This window comes from Cherax quadricarinatus, chromosome 6 (assembly GCF_038502225.1).
Source record: "Cherax quadricarinatus isolate ZL_2023a chromosome 6, ASM3850222v1, whole genome shotgun sequence".
In the NCBI taxonomy this organism is placed as follows: domain Eukaryota; kingdom Metazoa; phylum Arthropoda; class Malacostraca; order Decapoda; family Parastacidae; genus Cherax; species Cherax quadricarinatus.
In genome coordinates this window covers 31,503,487-31,522,844 of record NC_091297.1, presented here as the reverse complement: position 1 = coordinate 31,522,844, position 19,358 = coordinate 31,503,487, and the positions used below count along the sequence as shown (strand labels likewise).

The window sequence follows — 19,358 nt, the reverse complement described above, 5'->3', positions numbered from 1 at the left end:
CATCCCTTCTCTCTTCGCCTTCATTCGCTCTTGTCTTCTCTTCAATTACCACCTTTCTATGTTCATGTAGCATCTCACTTTTCCCTACCCCCCTGGGAAGTTCCAGCTGTTCGAGTCTGTTCTTTCTCTCTCCCTTGCTCGAAAGCCCAACTGTCTACGGTCACTTCCCGCTCTCTTTTTCTTGACCACTTTCACTCTCATTCTCATGCCATTGCTGTGTACACAGATGGCTCTAAGTCTTCTGACGGCATAGGATTCGCAGCAGTGTTTCCGGACAGTGTCGTACGAGGGCATTTACTATCTTCGGCTAGTATTTTTACTGCTGAATTGTATGCCATCCTTGCAGCACTTATCCGTATTGCATCTATGCCTGTGTCATCATTTGTGGTTGTCTCAGACTCCCTTAGTGCTTTACAGGCTATACAGAAATTTGATACACCTCACCCCTTAGTCCTCCGTATCCAACTTTGGCTACGCCGCATCTTTACCAAGCATAAAGATATTGTTTTTTGTTGGGTCCCTGGTCATGTTGATGTACAGGGCAATGAACAGGCAGACACTGCTGCGCGGTCAGCAGTACATGACCTACCAGTTTCATATAGAGGTACATGTATTCCATTTACAGACTATTTTGCTGCAATATCTTCCCACCTTCACACCCGTTGGCAACACCGTTGGTCTACTATGCTCAGCAACAAACTTAATCTATTAAACCAAGTATAGGTTACTGGCCGTCTTCCTATCACCAGTGTCGAGGTTGGGAGACTACTCTCTCCCGTCTTTGCATTGGCCATACTCGTCTTACTCATGGATATCTCATGGAGAGGTGCCCTGCTCCTCTCTGTGAGAATTGCCAAGCTCCATTATCAGTCAGCCACATTCTGTTGGACTGCCCACTTTATCAACGAGCACGCAGAATTTACCTCCATCGTCGTCTTCGCTCCGCTGCTCTCTCTTTACCTTCCCTTCTCGCTGATGGACCCACCTTTCATCCGGACTCTCTCATTGACTTTTTGACAACAACTGACTTACTTCACAAATTCTGATACCTTCAGCCCTTTCTACTTCAATCTCTTGCTACCCTCTACCCCCGTACTATCCCCTGCCCCGCTATTTTCTGTAACCTACTGATCATCCCTCCTCCCTTCTGCCATCCAATACCCTCGCTTCCTTCCCTACCCTGCAGCGCTGTATAGCCCTTGTGGCTTAGCGCTTCTTTTTGATTATAATAATAATGCCAATTTCTGACCACTTTATTGGATAGTTGAAATTGGTAAATGGGTGGCTTCTTGTACTCATTCGAAAGACAAAATGGAGTTCTAGTGAAATAGTTATGATTTTTGTCAACTGGTACATGGGAATTGGCTGAAAATAGGGCTCAAAGTGGGCGAAATCACCAATGCGTAAACATCGTCGAGACTGCTAACTTCGCGAGAGCATAATTCCATAAGTTTTCCATCAAATTTCTTACTTTTGGTATCATTATGATAGGGAAAGGATTCTCTATCATTTCATCAGTTTTTTTTTTTTTTTTCTTTCGAAAAATTTCCAACCCTGAGAACAAGTTTAGGAGAGGGCCTGCCGACCCTGAAAGGGTTAAACTTGCAAGAGAATTGTAGACTAACCCAAAAGGATTCTTTCAGGTATACAGAAGTAAGATTAGGGACAAGATAGGCCCACTCAAAAGTTACTCAGGTCAGTTCACCGAAAGTGATAAGGAAATGTGTAGAATTTTTAACACTTACTTCCTCTCAGCTTTTACACAGGAAGATACTAGCGATATTCCAGAAATAATAAATTATGTAGAACAGGAAGATAAACTCTGCATGATTAGGGTCACAAGTGACATGGTCCGTAGACAAATGCAGTGGACCCCCGCATAGCGATATTAATCCGTGCAAGAGAGCTCATTGTTATGCGAAATTATCGTTATGCGAATGAATTTTCCCCATAAGAAATAATGGAAATCAAATTAATCCGTGCAAGACACCCAAAAGTATGAAAAAAAAAATTTTACCACATGAAATATACATTTTCGTACACACAAAGAGAAGGATACATGCACAATAGTAGAGTAGTACATGCACAATATATATTGTGCATGTACTACTCTACTAAATGAAGAATAAATGACACTTACCTTTATTGAAGAAGCAGCAATGACTGATGAGACACTGTGTCCTGGGAGTGCCTTTTCCTCCTGAGTACTGTAGGTCCTGTTTGGCATTTTCTTCCAGAACAGGCTTTATCACACTGTGTATGCCACTACAATTCTTAAATCTCTCAAACCAACCTTTGCTGGCTTTAAATTCACCAATATGAGCACTAGTTCCAGGCATTTTTCCCTGTTCACCTGGGTGTTAGTCGACTGGTGTGGGTTGCATCCTGGGAGAGAAGATTAAGGACCCCAATGGAAATAAGTTAGACAGTCTTCGATGACACTGACTTTTTTGGGTAATCCTGGGTGGCAAATCCTCTGGGGTTAATTGTTTCTTGGTATTCTCAATAAGCCACACCAACAACGGTGCTACAGCAGCAGCTGACAGTGCTACAGCAGCAGCAGACAATGCTACAGCAGCAGCAGACGATGCTACAGCAGCAGCAGACGGTACTACAGCAGCAGCAGCAGCAGCTGACGGTGGTACAGCAGCAGCAGCAGCTGACAGTGCTACAGCAGCAGCAGACGATGCTACAGCAGCAGCAGACGGTACTACAGCAGCAGACGGTACTACAACAGCGGCAGCAGCAGCTGACGGTGGTACAACAGCAGCAGCAGCTGACAGTGCTACAGCAGCAGCAGACGATGCTACAGCAGCAGCAGCAGCTGACAGTGGTACAGCAGCAGCAGCAGCTGACAGTGCTACAGCAGCAGCAGACGATGCTACAGCAGCAGCAGACGATGCTACAACAGCAGCAGACGGTACTACAGCAGCAGCAGCAGCTGACGGTGGTACAGCAGCAGCAGCAGCTGACAGTGCTACAGCAGCAGCAGACGATGCTACAGCAGCAGCAGACGATGCTACAGCAGCAGCAAACGGTACTACAGCAGCAGCAGACGGTACTACAACAGCAGCAGCAGCAGCTGACGGTGGTACAACAGCAGCAGCAGCTGACAGTGCTACAGCAGCAGCAGACGATGCTACAGCAGCAGCAGACGGTACTACAGCAGCAGCAGCAGCAGCTGACGGTGGTACAGCAGCAGCAGCAGCTGTACCACCAATAGTAGCGATGGTTGATTGGGGTTTATCATACAACCTGGCCAGCTCGGAGACACGCACTCCACTTTCATACTTATCAATGATCTTTTTCTTCATCTCTATAGTAATTCTCACCCTTATTGCTGTAAGGTTGGCACTAGAAGCTTTCTTGGGGCCCATGGTCACTTATTTTGCAGATAAAATCACCAAAACACTGTAATAATACGAAATGTTCCGATTGTATGCTTGGATGTTACCGCGGAGGCTGGCTGGTAAACAATGCCACCGGCGGAACATGTGAGGCTGGCTAAGGGCGCACATTAGACGCATCTCGGACGAACAGCGTTGAGCGGGTTTTTTAGCGGTATGTGAGGCAAAATCTTGGCGATAAAATGTAGCGGTATGCGGATTTAACGTTATGCAAGGCCAACGGTATGCAGGGGTCCACTGTAAATTAAAACCTAACAAATCCCCAGGCCCTGATGAACTGTATGCAAAGGTTCTAAAGGAATGTAAAGAGGAGCTTAGCAAACCTTTGGCTAATCTTTTCAACATATCACTACAAACTGGCATAGTGCCACATAAGTGGAAAATGGCAAATATGGTACCTATTTTCAAAGCAGGTGACAGGTCCATGGCTTCGAACTATAAACCAATCAGCCTAACCTCCACAGTGGGAAAACTTTTGGAATCAGCAATTGCCGAGGCAATTTGTAGCCATCTTGAAAAGCGTAAGTTGATCAACGAATCTCAACACGGTTTTACAAAAGGGTGTTCCTGCCTTACGAATTTATTAACTTTTTTCACTATTGAGGAAAATTAAGGCTCATGGGATAGGAGAAATTTTCTCCTGGATAGAGCCATGGTTGACAGATAAGCAGCAGAGAGTTTGCATAAATGGAGAGAAATCAGAGTGAGGAAGCATTACGAGCGGTGTTCCACAGGGGTCAGTGTTGGGCCCTCTGTTGTTCACAATCTACATGAAAGACCTAGACAAGGGAATAAATAGCAGTATAAGCAAGTTTGCCAATGATGCCAAAATAGGCCAATGCAGTGGTCAGAGAAGTGGCAGATGCAGTTTAATATAGACAAATGCAAAGTTCTAAACATTGGACAGGAAAATAACCATGCCACATATAAATTAAATAATGTAGATCTTAATATTACTGTCTGCAAAAAGGATTTGGGAGTTCTGGCTAGTAGTATTCTAAAACCAAGACAACAGTGCATAAGTGTTCACAATAAAGCAAACAGAATCTTTGGTTTCATATCAAGAAGCATAAATAATAGGAGTCCACAGGTTGTTCTTCAACTCTATTTATAAATTAGACACATGTGCAACTCTTGGGTATCTTTATTGAGGAAACATTTTGCCACACAGTGGCTTCAATTTATCAACATGTCGGTTCTCTGAACCATTCATCTACAAACCTGTCAGACACTGCAACTTCTTGGGATCTTAATACTTGGGAATTCTTCACTTACCTAATTCTTGGGCACGACCTACTTCCACATTGAACAAATGTGACACCACCTATGACTGCTGCACCTCTCCTGCCTACGGTTTATAAGCTCCTTCTCCGCACGTATGCCATATTCTATTCAAGATTGATGGACTGACCACATCGACTCAAGGTTGAGGGACTGATTACCTCATTCTCCTCCTGTTCTTCAAGATTCTCCTTTGTATGGACTGATGAAGCCACTGTGTGGCAAAACATTTCCTCAATAAAGATACCCAAGAGTTGCACATGTGTCTAATTTATCAACATGTCGGTTCTCTGAACCATTCATCTACAAACTCTATTTATCCTTGCTTAGGCCTCATTTAGATTATGCTGCACAATTTTGGTCACCATATTACAGAATGGGCATAAATGATCTGGGAAATGTACAAAGGAGGATGACAAAGTTGATCCCATGCATCAGAAATCTTTCCTATGAGGATAAATGGGCCCTGAATCTGCATTCTCTAGAAAGACTTAGAATTAGGGAGGATATGATTATTATTATTTTTTTTATTAACACATTGGCCGATTCCCACCAAGGCAGGATGGCCTAAGAAAGAAAAACGTTCATCATCATTCACTCCATCACTGCCTTGCCAGAGGGATGCTTTACACTACAGTTATAAAACTGCAACATTAACACCCCTCCTACAGAGTGTAGACACTGTTCTTCCCATCTCCAGGACTCAAGTCTGGCCTGCTGGTTTCCCCGAATCCCTTCATAAATGTTACTTTGCTCACACTCCAACAGCACTCCTATCAATTCACTCCTATCAAATACGTTCATGCACACTTGCTGGAAGTCCAAGCCCCTCGCACACAAAACCTCCTTTACCCCCTCCCTCCAACCCTTCCTAGGCCGACCCCTACCCTACCTTCCCTCCACTACAGATTTATACACTCTTGAAGTCATTCTGTTTTGTTCCATTCTCTCGACATGTCTGAACCACCTCAACAACCCCTCCTCAGCCCTCTGGATAATAGTTTTGGTAATCCCACACCTTCTCCTAATTTCCAAACTACGAATTCTCTGCATTATATACACACCACACATTGCCCTCAGACATGACATCTCCACTGCCTCCAGCCTTCTCCTCATTGCAACATTCATCACCCATGCTTCACACCCATACAAGTGTGTTGGTATAACTATACTCTCATACATTCCCCTTTTTGCTTCCACGGACAAAGTTCTTTGTCTCCACAGACTCCTAAGTGCACCACTCACCCTTTTCCCCTCATCAATTCTGTGATTGACCTCATCCTTCATAGACCCATCTGCTGACACGTCCAGTCCTAAATATCTGAATACATTCACCTCCTCCATACTCTCTCCCTCCAATCTGATATCCAGTCTTTCATCACCTAATCTTTTTGCTATCCTCATAACCTTACTCTTTCCTATATCCACTTTTAATTTTCTTCTTTTACATACCCTACCAAATTCATCCACCAACCTCTGCAACTTCTCTTCAGAATCTCCCAAAAGCACCGTATCATCAGCAAAGAGCAACTGTGACAACTCCCACTTTGTGTTTGATTCTTTATCTTTCAACTCCACACCTCTTGCCAAGACCCTCGCATTCACTTCTCTTACAACCCCATCTATAAATATATTGAACATCACACATCCTTGTCTAAGGCCTACTTTTACTGGGAAATAATCTCCCTCTCTCCTACATACTCTAACCTGAGCCTCACTATCCTCGTAAAAACTCTTCACTGCTTTCAGCAACCTACCTCCTATACCATACACCTGCAACATCTGCCACATTGCCCCCCTATCCACCCTGTCATACGCCTTTTCCAAATCCATAAATGCCACAAAAACCACTTTACCCTTATCTACATACTGTTCACCTATATGTTTCACTGTAAACACTTGGTCTACACACCCCCCACCTTTCCTAAAGCCTCCTTGTTCATCTGCTATCCTACTCTCTGTCTTACTCTTAATTCTTTCAATAATAACTCTACCATACACTTTACCAGGTATACTCAACAGACTTATTCCCCTATAATTTTTGCACTCTCTTTTATCCCCTTTGCCTTTGTACAAAGGGACTATGCATGCTTTCTGCCAATCCCTAGGTACCTTACCCTCTTCCATACATTTGTTAAATAATAGCACCAACCACTCCAAAACTATATCCCCTCTGGCTTTTAACATTTCTATCTTTATCCCATCAATCCCAGCTGCCTTACCCCCTTTCATTCTACACACTGTCTCACGAACCTCCCCCACACTCACAACTGGCTCTTCCTCACCCCTACAGGATGTTATTCCTCCTTGCCTTATACACAAAATCACAGCCTCCCTGTCTTCATCAACACTTAACAATTCCTCAAAATATTCCCTCCATCTTCCTGATACCTCTAACTTTTCATTTAATAACTCTCCTCTCCTATTTTTAACTGTCACATCCATTTGTTCCCTAGGCTTCCTCAATTTATTAATCTCACTCCAAAACTTTTTCTTATTTTCAACAAAATTTGTTGATAACATCTCACCCACTCTCTCATTTGCTCTCTTTTTACATTGCTTCACCACTCTCTTAGCCTCTTTTTCTCTCCATATACTCTTCCCTCCTTGTATCACTTCTACTTTGTAAAAACCTCTCATATGCTAACTTTTTCTCCCTTACTACTCTCTTTGCATCATCATTCCACCAATCACTCTTCTTCCCTCCCACACCCACTTTCCTGTAACCACAAACTTCTGCTGAACACTCTAACACTACATTCTTAAACCTACCCCATACATCTTCGACCCCATTGCCTATACTCTAACTAGCCCATCTATCCTCCAATAGTTGTTTATATCTTACCCTAACTGCCTCCCCCTTTAGTTTATACACCTTCACCTCTCTTTTACTTGCTGCTTCTATTTTCCTTGTATCCCATGTACCTTTTACTCTCACTGTAGCTACAACTAGAAAGTGATCTGATATATCTGTGGCTCCTCTATAAACATGTACACCCTAAAGTCTACTCAACAGTCTTTTATCAACCACTACATAGTCCAACAAACTACTGTCATTACACCCTACATCATATCTTGTATACTTAGTTATCCTCTTTTTCTTAAAATACATATTACTTATAACTAAACCCATTTCTATACAAAGTTCAATCAAAGGGCTCCCATTATCATTTACACCTGGCACCCCAAACTTACCTACCACACCCTCTCTAAATGTTTCTCCTACTTTAGCATTTAGGTCCCCTACCACAATTACTCTCTCACTTGGTTCAAAGGTTCCTATACATTTGCTTAACATCTCCAAAAATCTCTCTCTCTCCTCTACACTCCTCTCTTCTCCAGGTGCATACATGCTTATTATGACTCACTTTTCACATCCGACCCTTATTTTAATACACATAATCCTTGAATTTACACATTTATATTACCTCTTTTCCTTCCATAACTGGTCTTTCAACATTATTGCTACCCCTTCCTTAGCTCTAACTCTCTCAGCTACTCCTGACTTAATCCCATTTATTTCTCCCCACTGAAACTCGCCTACCCCCTTCAGCTTTGTTTCACTTAGGGCCAGGACATCCAACTTCTTTTCATTCATAACATCAGGAATCATCTCTTTCTTATCATCTGCACTACATCCACACACATTTAACCCTTTCAGGGTTTTCGACGTTTTAGTACGGCTTACGCACCAGGGTTATTGACGTACTAGTATGCCTAAATTCTAGCGCCTTCAAATCTAGCGAGATAAAGCTGGTAGGCCTACATATGAAAGAATGGGTCAATGTGGTCAGTGTGCATGGCATAAAAAAAATCCTGCAGCACACAGTGCGTAATAAGAAAGAAAAAACTTTGTGTTTTTGGATTAAAACAGCGATTTTGCACTGTATTTTCGTATGATATTTATGGGTGTATTATAGTTTTCTTGGTCTCATTTTATAGAATGGAAGACATATTACATAAATTGAGATGATTTTGACTGGTTTCACAATGAAAAGTACTTTGAAATTGACCTCAAAGTAGCAGAAAAGTTCTATTTTTACCAAAGTTCAAAAGTAAACAAATCATGCCAAGTGTCCAATACACATCAACTGGTGAGTATAATATTCTTTTATGAATGCGCTGATATTATTTATACCATTTCTACACTAATGCAGTAGTCTGCATAACAGTAAATCTTCTATTTTTTGTAAGAATAAAAATTCAAAGTGGAAAGCAAAAGAAATATAACAGAGAACTTATTATTTTAGTGCCAGGAATGGCTTTCTTGTTTATTCTGGACCCTATTTGGAAATTGGCATCTTCTGAAATCTGTGTGAAATTGGTAAAATTGCCAATTTCTAACCACTTTATTGGATAGTTGAAATTGGTAAATGGGTGGTTTCTTGTACTCATTCGATAAACAAAAATGGAGTTCTAGCGAAATAAATATGGTTTTTGTCGACTAGTACACAGGAATTGGCCAAAAATAGGGCTCAAAGTGGGCGGAATCGCCGATGTTTACGCATCGGCGAGACCGCTAACTTTGCAAGAGCATAATTCCGTAAGTTTTCCATCAAATTTCATATATTTGGTGTCATTATGATCAGGAAAAGATTCTCTATCATTTCATTAGAAAAAATAATTTTTTTTCCAAAAAATTTTCGACCCTGAGAACAAGTTTAGGAGAGGGCCTCTTGACCCTTAAAGGGTTAAGCATCCCAGTTTTATGAAGTTTTTTACTTCTGATTTTTAGTAAATGTGTACAGGAGAAGGGGTTTCTAGCCCATTGCTCCCGGCATTTTAGTTGCCTCATACGATATGCATGGCTTACAGAGGAAAGATTCATTTTCACTTCCCCATGGACAGTAGAGAGAGAGAAAAAAAAGAAAAAACAAGAACAAGAGCTATTAGGAAAAAGAAAAAAACCCTCGATTTGTATATGTATGTATGTGCATATATATATACATGTATATATTTTTTTTTTTATTTTATTTATTTATTTATTTATTTATTTAACACATTCAGTTTGCTGGAGGGGGAAAATTTTCCTTTTTATCAAGCAGCAGCCTTGTTGTGGATCAGCGGGGGAGACCTCCGCCATCTCCTGCCACCCCTCCCGACACACCATCCCAGCATTCGTACTTCATACGCGTCCAGTTTTTCTTCTCTCCTACAAGCTAGCTGTGTCTGTGAATTGTGTTTTGATCTTTTGATTACCATATCTTGTATCTATCTAGGTAGTAGGTTGGTAGACAGCAACCAACCAGGGAGGTACTACTGTCCTGCCAAGTGAGTGTAAAATGTAAGCCTGTAATTGTTCTATGTGATGGTAGGATTGCTGGTGTCCATTTTTCTGTCTCATAAACATGCAAGGTTTCAGGTATGTCTTGCTACTTCTACTCACACTTAGGTCACACTACACATACATGTACAAGCATATAAATATATACACCCCTCTGGGTTTTCCCCTGTTTTCTTTCTAGTTCTTGTTCATTTCCTCTTATCTCCATGGGGAAGTGGAACAGAATTCTTCCTCCGTAAGCCATGCGTGTCGTAAGAGGCGACTAAAATGCTGGGAGCAAGGGGCTAGTAACCCCTTCTCCTGTATATATTACTAAATGTAAAAGGAGAAACTTTCGTTTTTCCTTTTGGGCCACCCCGCCTCGGTGGGATACAGCCGGTGTGTTGAAAGAAAGAAATATATATATATATACACACACACATGTATATGTGTGTGTGTAGTGTGACCTATGTGTAAGTAGAAGTAGCAAGATATGCCTGTTATCCAGCGTGTTTATGAGACAGAAAAGAGACACCAGCAATCCTACCATCATGTAAAACAGTTACAGGTTTCTGTTTCACAGTCACTTGGCAGGATGGTAGTACCTCCCTGGGTGGTTGCTGTCTACCAACCTACTACCTCCATATGATTGAGGTGTACAAATGGAAAACAGGAATAAATAATGGGATATAAATAGAGTGCTAAAAATATCTAGCCAGTACATTTTTAAGTTGCAAAAATTTTGATTCAGGAAGGATGTAGAAAATCACTGCTTTAGTAATAGAGTTGTGGATGAGTGGAACAAACTCCCAAGTACTGCCATAGAAGCTAAAATGTTGTGTAGTTTTAAAAATAGGTTAGATAAATATATGAGTGGGTGTGAGTTCGACCTGACTAGCTTGTGCTACTAGGTCAGATGCTGTGCTCCTTCCTTAACCCTTTCAGGGTCCAGAGGACAAATTTCAAAGTGCGCACCAGTGTCCAAGAATTTTCAAGAAATAATTTTGTTATTTTTTCTTGTGAAATTGTAGAGAATCTTTTTCTGACAAAAAGTAAAATTTTTATGACGAAATTATGCTCTTGTGAATTTTGATGTGTCAGCGATATTTATGCATCGGCGATTTTGCCGACTTTGACTCCCATTTTAGGCCAATTACCTTATTCCAGTCAATCAAATTCTTAGCTATTTCACTAGTATTACTTCTATTCTATCGATTGAGCACAAGAAATTGCCAACTCAGCTGTTTCAACTACAAAATAAAGTGATTGGAAATTTGTAATTTGGCCAATTTAGTGCAAAGTTCAAAATATTCCAATTTCAAAATAGGATCCAGAATAAACAATGCAGAGATTCCTGGCACTAAACTAACATTTCCTCTGTTTATTAATTATGTTTTCAGGCTTTACAAATGAATTCCATTTTGATTTTTAATTCACTTAATGAATTTTTATTCAAACCAAAAAATAGAAGATTTACTGTCGTGCAATATTGTAATAATTGTATAAATAATATCAGCACATTTGTGAACGTATATTAGACCCACCAGCTGGCATGTATTAGACGTGTGATGTCATTTGTTTACTCTTGAACATCAGCAAAACTTTAACATTTCCCCTACTTTGAGCTCAGTTTCAAGCCATTTTCAATAGGAAAATCATTCAAAATCATCTCTATTTCTGTAACATACCTTCCATTCTATCAAATGAGACCAAGAAATCGCAAGTACAATTATAAAAAACATACAAAAAAACACTGCAAAATTGTTGTTTTAATCGAAAATTACGGTCTCGGTTTTTTCTCTCATTATGCACTCTGTGCTGCAGGATTTGTTTAATGTGGTGCACACACACCACATAGATGTATTCTCTCTTATGAAGGCCCAAATTTACCGCTCACAGCTTATCAGAGTGAGCTGAGCTCATGACGTAGATCTACGGTTTGGACCCTCAACGTAAAGCCGTAGATCTACGGCACGGACCCCGAAAGGGTTAAGTGAATGTGGCCTGACCTAACTAGGTTGGGGCATTGGCTTGGGCCGGTGGGGGACTTGAACCTGCCTTGCATGGGCTAGTAGGCCTGCTGCAGTGTTCCTTCTTTCTTATGTTCTTATAACACTCAGAAAATTATTCTTAACATTTTGGCAATAATTTTTTTTTTTTTTTTGGGAGGGGGGATATTTTTCGAAATTGAGAGCAAGTTTGTGAGCAGGCTCGACAGTGAAAGGGTTAAGGAAGATGAAACAGCTTACCCCAGGCCATATATCTCTTGAGCAGAAAACTTTTCATGCTTGAGCCACTTTTTTTAAGTTTAAAACTTTTATGGCATATAAACCCAGCCAAACCCAAGAGGCTTGGACATACAGCAGGCATGTGTGAGTGTATTAGATAGGAGTGAATGAAGATGAAAGAGTTTTGGGATTTGACAAGCTGTTGGAATGTGAGCAGGGTAATATTTTGTGAGGGGTTTCAGGGAAACTGGTTAGCTGAACTTGAGTCCTGGAGGTGGGAAGTACAGTGCCAGCACTTTAAAGGGGGTTTGGGATATTAGCTGTTTGGAGTGACATCTGAACTGTCGTATCTGTTTGCCTCTGCAAATGATGGTGAAAGTGTTTCTTTCTTTTTTGGGTCACCCCTGCCTTGGTGGGAGACAGCTGACATATTAAAAAAAATGTATGAATAGCATTCTATTAAAAAAGGCACTACATGTTATATGCAGTCTGTACTACTCATATTTTCTACATAGTTTTGTTTAGATTAATGATTCATTAGTAATGATCAGACTTAAGTTCTAAACCTGGAAGGGTCATACAGCACTGCAGGGAGGGATGTGCTAAACAAGGAATATGTGGAGGCTGGGAATGACAAGGTCAGGACTGTGTAAAATAAAACCAAAGTTGGTGCAAGAAGTTAATTTCTGTTAAAGAAAAAAGAAATTCTGCATCATAGATGAGACTTTCAGCAAGGTCAGTTAGAGTAAGTATGATGGGGCAGTGGAGAGGATGGAAGTGAATTCTGCTCACTTGCTGACAGACAGAATAGTCTATTAATATATGGTGAATTGACAGTGCAACCTGGCAATCCTTGCACAGCATTGCTAGGCATTTTTCCACGAGGTATCCATGGGTGAAATGTATGGCCAAACATGACAGTGGTGAGAAAAATATGGCTAGAAACCCAAACATGATTTGACAGAAAATAATTTATTGTGGACCATCTTGGACCACTGCTGTTTTTTTTTTATTATTCGCCGGTACTCTCCCGGCCCGGGTCTTTTCCAAGTAGTGGTGACCCGGCCTTGGCTCCCTATCTGGGGAGTATCTCGAGACCTAAGTCTCCCATGGGAGGAGGTACAAGTACCCCCTCATCTTTGGGAACAAGTGTCCCCAGGCCTAGCCACAGTCCCCGCCCTCACGGGGCTCGTAGGGAGAAGCTAGGCCTCTGGTCTGCCATCTGCCCCGCCCCAAAGGGGCTCGTGGGGATGGCAGTCTTATGAGCTGCAGGCGATAACAAGCTCAGGCCTGCTGTTGCTAAGTTGCCCAGAGATTACTGAAAAATAATCTGAGAGAGGATAACCCCTCTATGAAATTGGGAGGTCATGAACAGCTAACCAAGTAGCTGAATCTGCCTGTTCATTACCCTGAACATCAATGTGACTAAGGACCCAGCAAAAAACATTCTCTTTGTGTTTACCAGAAATGTGGCACAACTACAGTTGCATATGTAGGATGAGGGTAATCAAATTTCAGAATAGCCTGTTATTTTGCATTGTAAGAGGTCTCTTGTAATTGTGTTATATAGCGCTTGACAGGGCAACAGGAATAGATGAATCAATGGTGATTGAATCATATAGGAACATTTCTCTTGCCCATTTTGGTACCATTTTATTGGAAATGTGTACTTACAGGTTGATCGCCACTATGTACCAGGACTCATGTGTGTTCAGCAAATGGAAGGTGATGAGAAGACTTTTAGTAGCCTAGATTTGCCCTTCACAACCACTTCAGCTGCTGGCCATGATGTCCAGCTCTCTACTCGACACCAGAGAATTACAATGGCTACTAGACATGAATATGTCCGCTTGGCTCTCAATTACAGGTACGACAGATTCATGTTGCCCAGCAATTATATTCATTTAATAAAGAGACAGCTTAGTTTTAAGTTAACTTTATCATTAAATTTAAAATAAATAGAAATATTATTGGTAGTTGCACAAAGTTTTTCATTAACTAAAAAAAATGTTGCTTAAGGTTTAGTATTTTCCTGAATGTCATTTATGATTTTACTTAATCTCTCTGAAGATTGCACGAGTTTGACAGACAAGTTGCAGCTGTGAGAGCAGGCATGGCAAGAGTTGTCCCCGTGCCACTGCTTTCCTTATTCACGCCATATGAACTAGAGACAATGGTGTGTGGCTCTCCAGATATTCCTCTCAATCTTCTAAAGAGTGTTGCAACATACAAAGGTAAAGACGCACTCACTCACACACGTGCATACACACACATGCAGAGCATAGTGGTTTTAGCATTAACCCTTTCACTGTTGGTGTCATACTAATACAGCTTACAAGCCAGTGTTGGTGCCGTATTAATACGCCAAAATTCTAGTGGCTTCAAATCTAGCAGGAGAAAGCTGGTAGACCTACATGTGAGAGAATGGGTCTGTGTGGTCAGTGTGTGCAGTATAAAAAAAATCCTGCAACACAAAGTGCATGAGGATAAAAAGCTCTGACCATGTTTTTGGTTTAAAACACCGACTTTGAAGTGTATTTTCATATGGCATTTATGTTTGTTTTCTTGGTCTAATTTGATAGAATGGAAGATATATTAAAGAAATAGAGATGATTTTGAATGGTTTTATGATGAAAAGTACTTTGAAATTGAGCTCAAAGCAGTGGAAATGTTCGATTTTTACCGATGTTCAAGAGTAAACAAATGACATCACCGTCCAGTACGTGTCCAACTGGCCAGTCTAATATGCAGTCACGAATGGGTTTACATTATTTATATAATTCTTACAATAATGCAGTACAGTGGACCCTCGCCTAACGATATTAATCCGTTCCTGAGAGCTCAACGTTAGGCAAAATTATTGTTAGCCAAATTAATTTTCCCCATAAGAAATAATGGAAATCAAATTAATCCGTTCCTGACACCCCAAAGTATGAAAAAAAATTTTTTACCACATGAAATATTAATTTTAATACACACAAACTGAAGAAGACATGCACAGTTACATGACACTTACCTTTATTGAAGATCTGGTGATGATTGATGGGATGGGAGGAGGGGAGAGTGTGGATGGTGTTAATGTTTAGAATGGGAATTCCCTTCCATTAGGACTTGAGGTGGCAAGTCCTTTTCCAGGGTTACTTCCCTTCTTCTTTTAATGCCACTAGAACCAGCTTGAGAGTCACTGGACCTCTGTCGCACAACATATCTGTCCATAGAGGCCTGTACCTCCCGTTCCTTTATGACATTCCTAAAGTGTTTCACAACATTGTCAATGTAATAGTCACCAGCACGGCTTGCAATAGCTGTGTGAGGGTGATTTTCATCAAAAAAGGTTTGCACTTTAAGCCACATTGCACACATTTCCTTAATCTTTGAAGTAGACAACTTCTTCAATTTCTCTATCCCCTCCTCCAGAGCAGTTTCCTCAGGTCTGGCCTCTTGCTGTTGAAGATGATCTAGCAGCTCATCAGTGGTTAGTTCATCATTGTCTTCCTCCACCAACTCTTCCACATCCTCTCCACTAACCTCCAACCCCAAGGATTTCCCCAATGCCACAATGGATTCCTCATCTGGCATAGGATTCCCAGGGTTAGCCTCAAACCCTTCAAAATCCCTTTTGACTACACATTCTGGCCACAGTTTCTTCCAAGCAGAGTTCAAGGTCCTCTTAGTCACTTCCTCCCAAGCCTTGCCTATAATGTTTACACAATTGAGGATGCTAAAGTGATCTCTCCAAAACTCTCTTAGAGTCAGTTGAGTTTCTGAGGTCACTACAAAGCACCTTTCAAACATAGCTTTTGTGTAGAGTTTTTTGAAGTTTGCAATGACCTGCTGGTCCATGGGCTGCAGGAGAGGTTTGGTATTAGGAGGCAAAAACTTGACCTTAATGAAGCTTATTTCTGCAGAAAGTCGCTCTGCCATGTCTGAAGGATGACCAGGAGGCACTTAAGGTCCAATTTATTTTCCAGGAGGTAATTTTTCACAGTGGGGGCAAATGCATGGTGTAACCAGTCATAGAAAAGGTCCCTAGTGACCCATGCCTTACTGTTTGCCCTCCACAGCACACACAACTTAGTCTCTGAACACTCTGGAGTTTCAGAGTGATACACCAATAAAGGCTTCACTTCGCAATCACCACTTACATTAGCACACATCAACAGAGTAAGCCTGTCTTACATAGGCTTATGTCCTGGGAGTGCCTTTTCCTCCTGAGTAATGTAGGTCCTGCTTGGCATTTTCTTCCAAAACAGGCCTGTTTTGTCACAATTAAACACTTGTTCAGGTTTCAGTCCTTCACTGTCTATGTACTCCTTGAATTCCTGCACATATTTTTCAGCCACTTTGTGGTCCGAACTGGCAGCCTCACCATGCCTTATCACACTATGTATGCCACTACGATTCTTAAATCTCTCAAACCAACCTTTGCTGGCCTTAAATTCACTCACATCATCATCACTGGTTGCAGGCATTTTTCTAATTAAATCCTCATGCAACTTCCTAGCCTTTTCACATAAGATTTCTTGAGAGATGCTATCTCCTGCTATCTGCTTTTCGTTTATCCACACCAATAACAGTCTCTCAACATCTTCTATCACTTGCGATCTCTGTTTCAAAAACAAAGTTGCACTTTTGGCAAGAACAGCTTCCTTGATTGCCGTTTTCTTGGCCACAATAGTAGCGATCGTTGATTGGGGTTTTGTGTACAACCTGGCCAGCTCGGAGACACGCACTCAACTTTCATACTTAGTAATGATCTCTTTCTTCATCTCCATAGTAATTCTCACCCTTTTTCCTGTAGGGTTGGCACTAGAAGCTTTCTTGGGGCCCATGGTGACTTACTTTGCAGGTGCAATTACTAAAAAGGCTGTGATAATATGAAATGTTCCGATTGTATGCTTAGAAGCGACCGCGGTGGCTGGCTTGTAAACACTGGCACCCACAGAACAAGTGAGGCGGGCTCAGGCCACACGTGGACGCGTCTCAAACGAATCACGTTGAGCGAGTTTTTTAGCGCTAGCCGAGGCAAAATTTTTGTGTTAAAATGTATCGCTAGGTGGATTTAACGTTATGCGATGCCATCGTTAGGCGAGGGTCCACTGTAGTCTGCATAACAGTAAATCTTCTATTTTTTGTGTGAATAAAAATTCAAAATGGAAATCAAGAGTAATATAAGAGGGGCTTGGAGATGTGACTAATGAACAGAGAAAATGTTATTTTAGTGCCAGGAATGTCTGCATTGTTTATTCCTGACCCTATTTTGAAATTTGTGAAATTGGCCAAATTGCCAATTTCTGACCACTTTATTGGGTAGCTGAAACTGGTAAATGGGCGGTTTCTTGTTCTCAGTTGATAGAACAAATTGAGTTCTAGCAAAATAGCTATGAGTTTGGTCGACTGGAACAATGGAATTGGCTGAAAATAGGGCTCAAAGTGGGCGAAATCGCCTATGCATACATATCGCTGAGACCGCTTACTTTGCGAGAGCGTAATCCTGTAAGTTCTCAATCAAATTTCGTACTTTTGGTGTCATTACCATTGGGAGTGTTTCTTCTTTCTTATATTCTTATGTTCTTAAAAGATTATCATTTCATAAATTTTTTTTTTTTTTTTTTTTTTTTTTTAAATTCTTCAACATTGAGAGCAAGTTTGTGAGCAGGGGTCTCGACAGTGAAAGGGTTAAAAATTGCTTTTCCAGTTTCCTGTTAAACTAATGAAATGTCTGATGCTAGCACATTATACCTACATACATTAATGCATATACAGTAGAACTCCCGTAACCACTGATTCAGTATCCGTGGTTTCAGTTATCCACAATTTACTGTGGCCCAAAAATATCTCTTAGTTTTGCATAATAATGGCCCCAAAGTGCAAAAGTAGAGAAGCTGGCAGTTCTTCAAAGCCCAAGTGAAGCCATGAAGTGCTTCCCATCACTGAAAAAGTGATAATTCTCCACATATTTTTTGTGCATAATTTATCAATTAAACTTTATAATAAGTATGTATAAGACTTATATATAAGGTTTGCTACTATCCACGGTTGTGGTATCCACAGCATGTCCTTAGAGCGTATACCCCATGGATACAGGGGTCCTACTGTTTATACATTTTTTAAAAAAAAAAGTGAATGTAGAAAGCGAAATGTAATGGAATATGGATGAAGTTTCAAGGAAATATTACTTTAAAATAATGTAAAAATGTTCCTTCAGATTCCAAGTTTTCATTTTACCTTTCAATCTTAGTGTATTATTGTTTCATTCATATATGGTACAATGCTGTTCCCAAAAAAATTTCTACCTTGTGGAACTGTATGGCCCTTTTGAGTTTAGCGTTTAATTTTATTAATACATATATAGACCTTGTGGAATGAGGTTAACAATTAAAGAGATTATGCAAAGGAAACTGAAGGTCTAATTATTAAAATATCAAGAATTCAGATGAATTACGTATCAGTTGAAAATAGGATTAAATTTTGCAGATGAATAAAATTATAGTGCGACTGTGCTATAATAAATATCTTTCATCCTAAAAGTGAAAAAATTGTTTCTTTAATAGGTGTTGAAGCAACAGCTCCTTTAGTCCAATGGTTTTGGGAAGTAATGGAAGAATTTAGCACAGCAGAACGATCACTTTTCCTTCGCTTTGTTTGGGGTAGAACGCGCTTACCTCGCACTATTGCTGATTTCCGTGGCCGGGATTTCGTATTCCAAGTAAGCTTATATTTATCACTTTTAAGTTTAGATTTTTTTTTTTTCCAACATGTCAGCCATCTCCCACCGAGGCAGGGCAACTCAAAAAAAGAAACACTTTCACCATTATTCACACATAATCACTGTCTTTGTATAATTTATTCTATATAAAATTCTTATACAGATGTAGTTTTTTTTTTTTTTGTGCTGGCCATATTCAATAAATGCATTAAAACTAGAAATTGAGAACCCTAAATTTTTCTAGAGATCATTCACTTTCCAGCATTGCAAATAAGAAGTTAACTTGTTCAAAACCAGAACATAATCATATCCTACTTTTCTTTCTCAGAACTTTCTTTTTGGCCAAAATATTTTCATAATTTTTTTAATGTGTGAAAATACTGTACATAATATCTCCCAGGGTGCCCTTCTTTAGATAACTGACTTTTTTTTTCACTAAATGCTTTCCAAAACAATATCTACAAACAATG

At 40.5% G+C, this 19,358-nt stretch overlaps 1 protein-coding gene across 1 annotated transcript in view; it reads left to right on the top strand.

Annotated features, from left to right (window-relative positions):
• LOC128692697 (E3 ubiquitin-protein ligase HERC2) overlaps positions 1-19,358 on the top strand; it is a 133,406-nt gene that overhangs the window by 88,848 nt on the left and 25,200 nt on the right. The window contains exons 10-12 of the mRNA XM_070081259.1: positions 13,856-14,046; positions 14,250-14,413; positions 18,734-18,888. Of these exons, the coding sequence (XP_069937360.1) occupies positions 13,856-14,046; positions 14,250-14,413; positions 18,734-18,888 (510 nt within the window). The remainder of the gene's footprint in view (positions 1-13,855; positions 14,047-14,249; positions 14,414-18,733; positions 18,889-19,358) is intronic.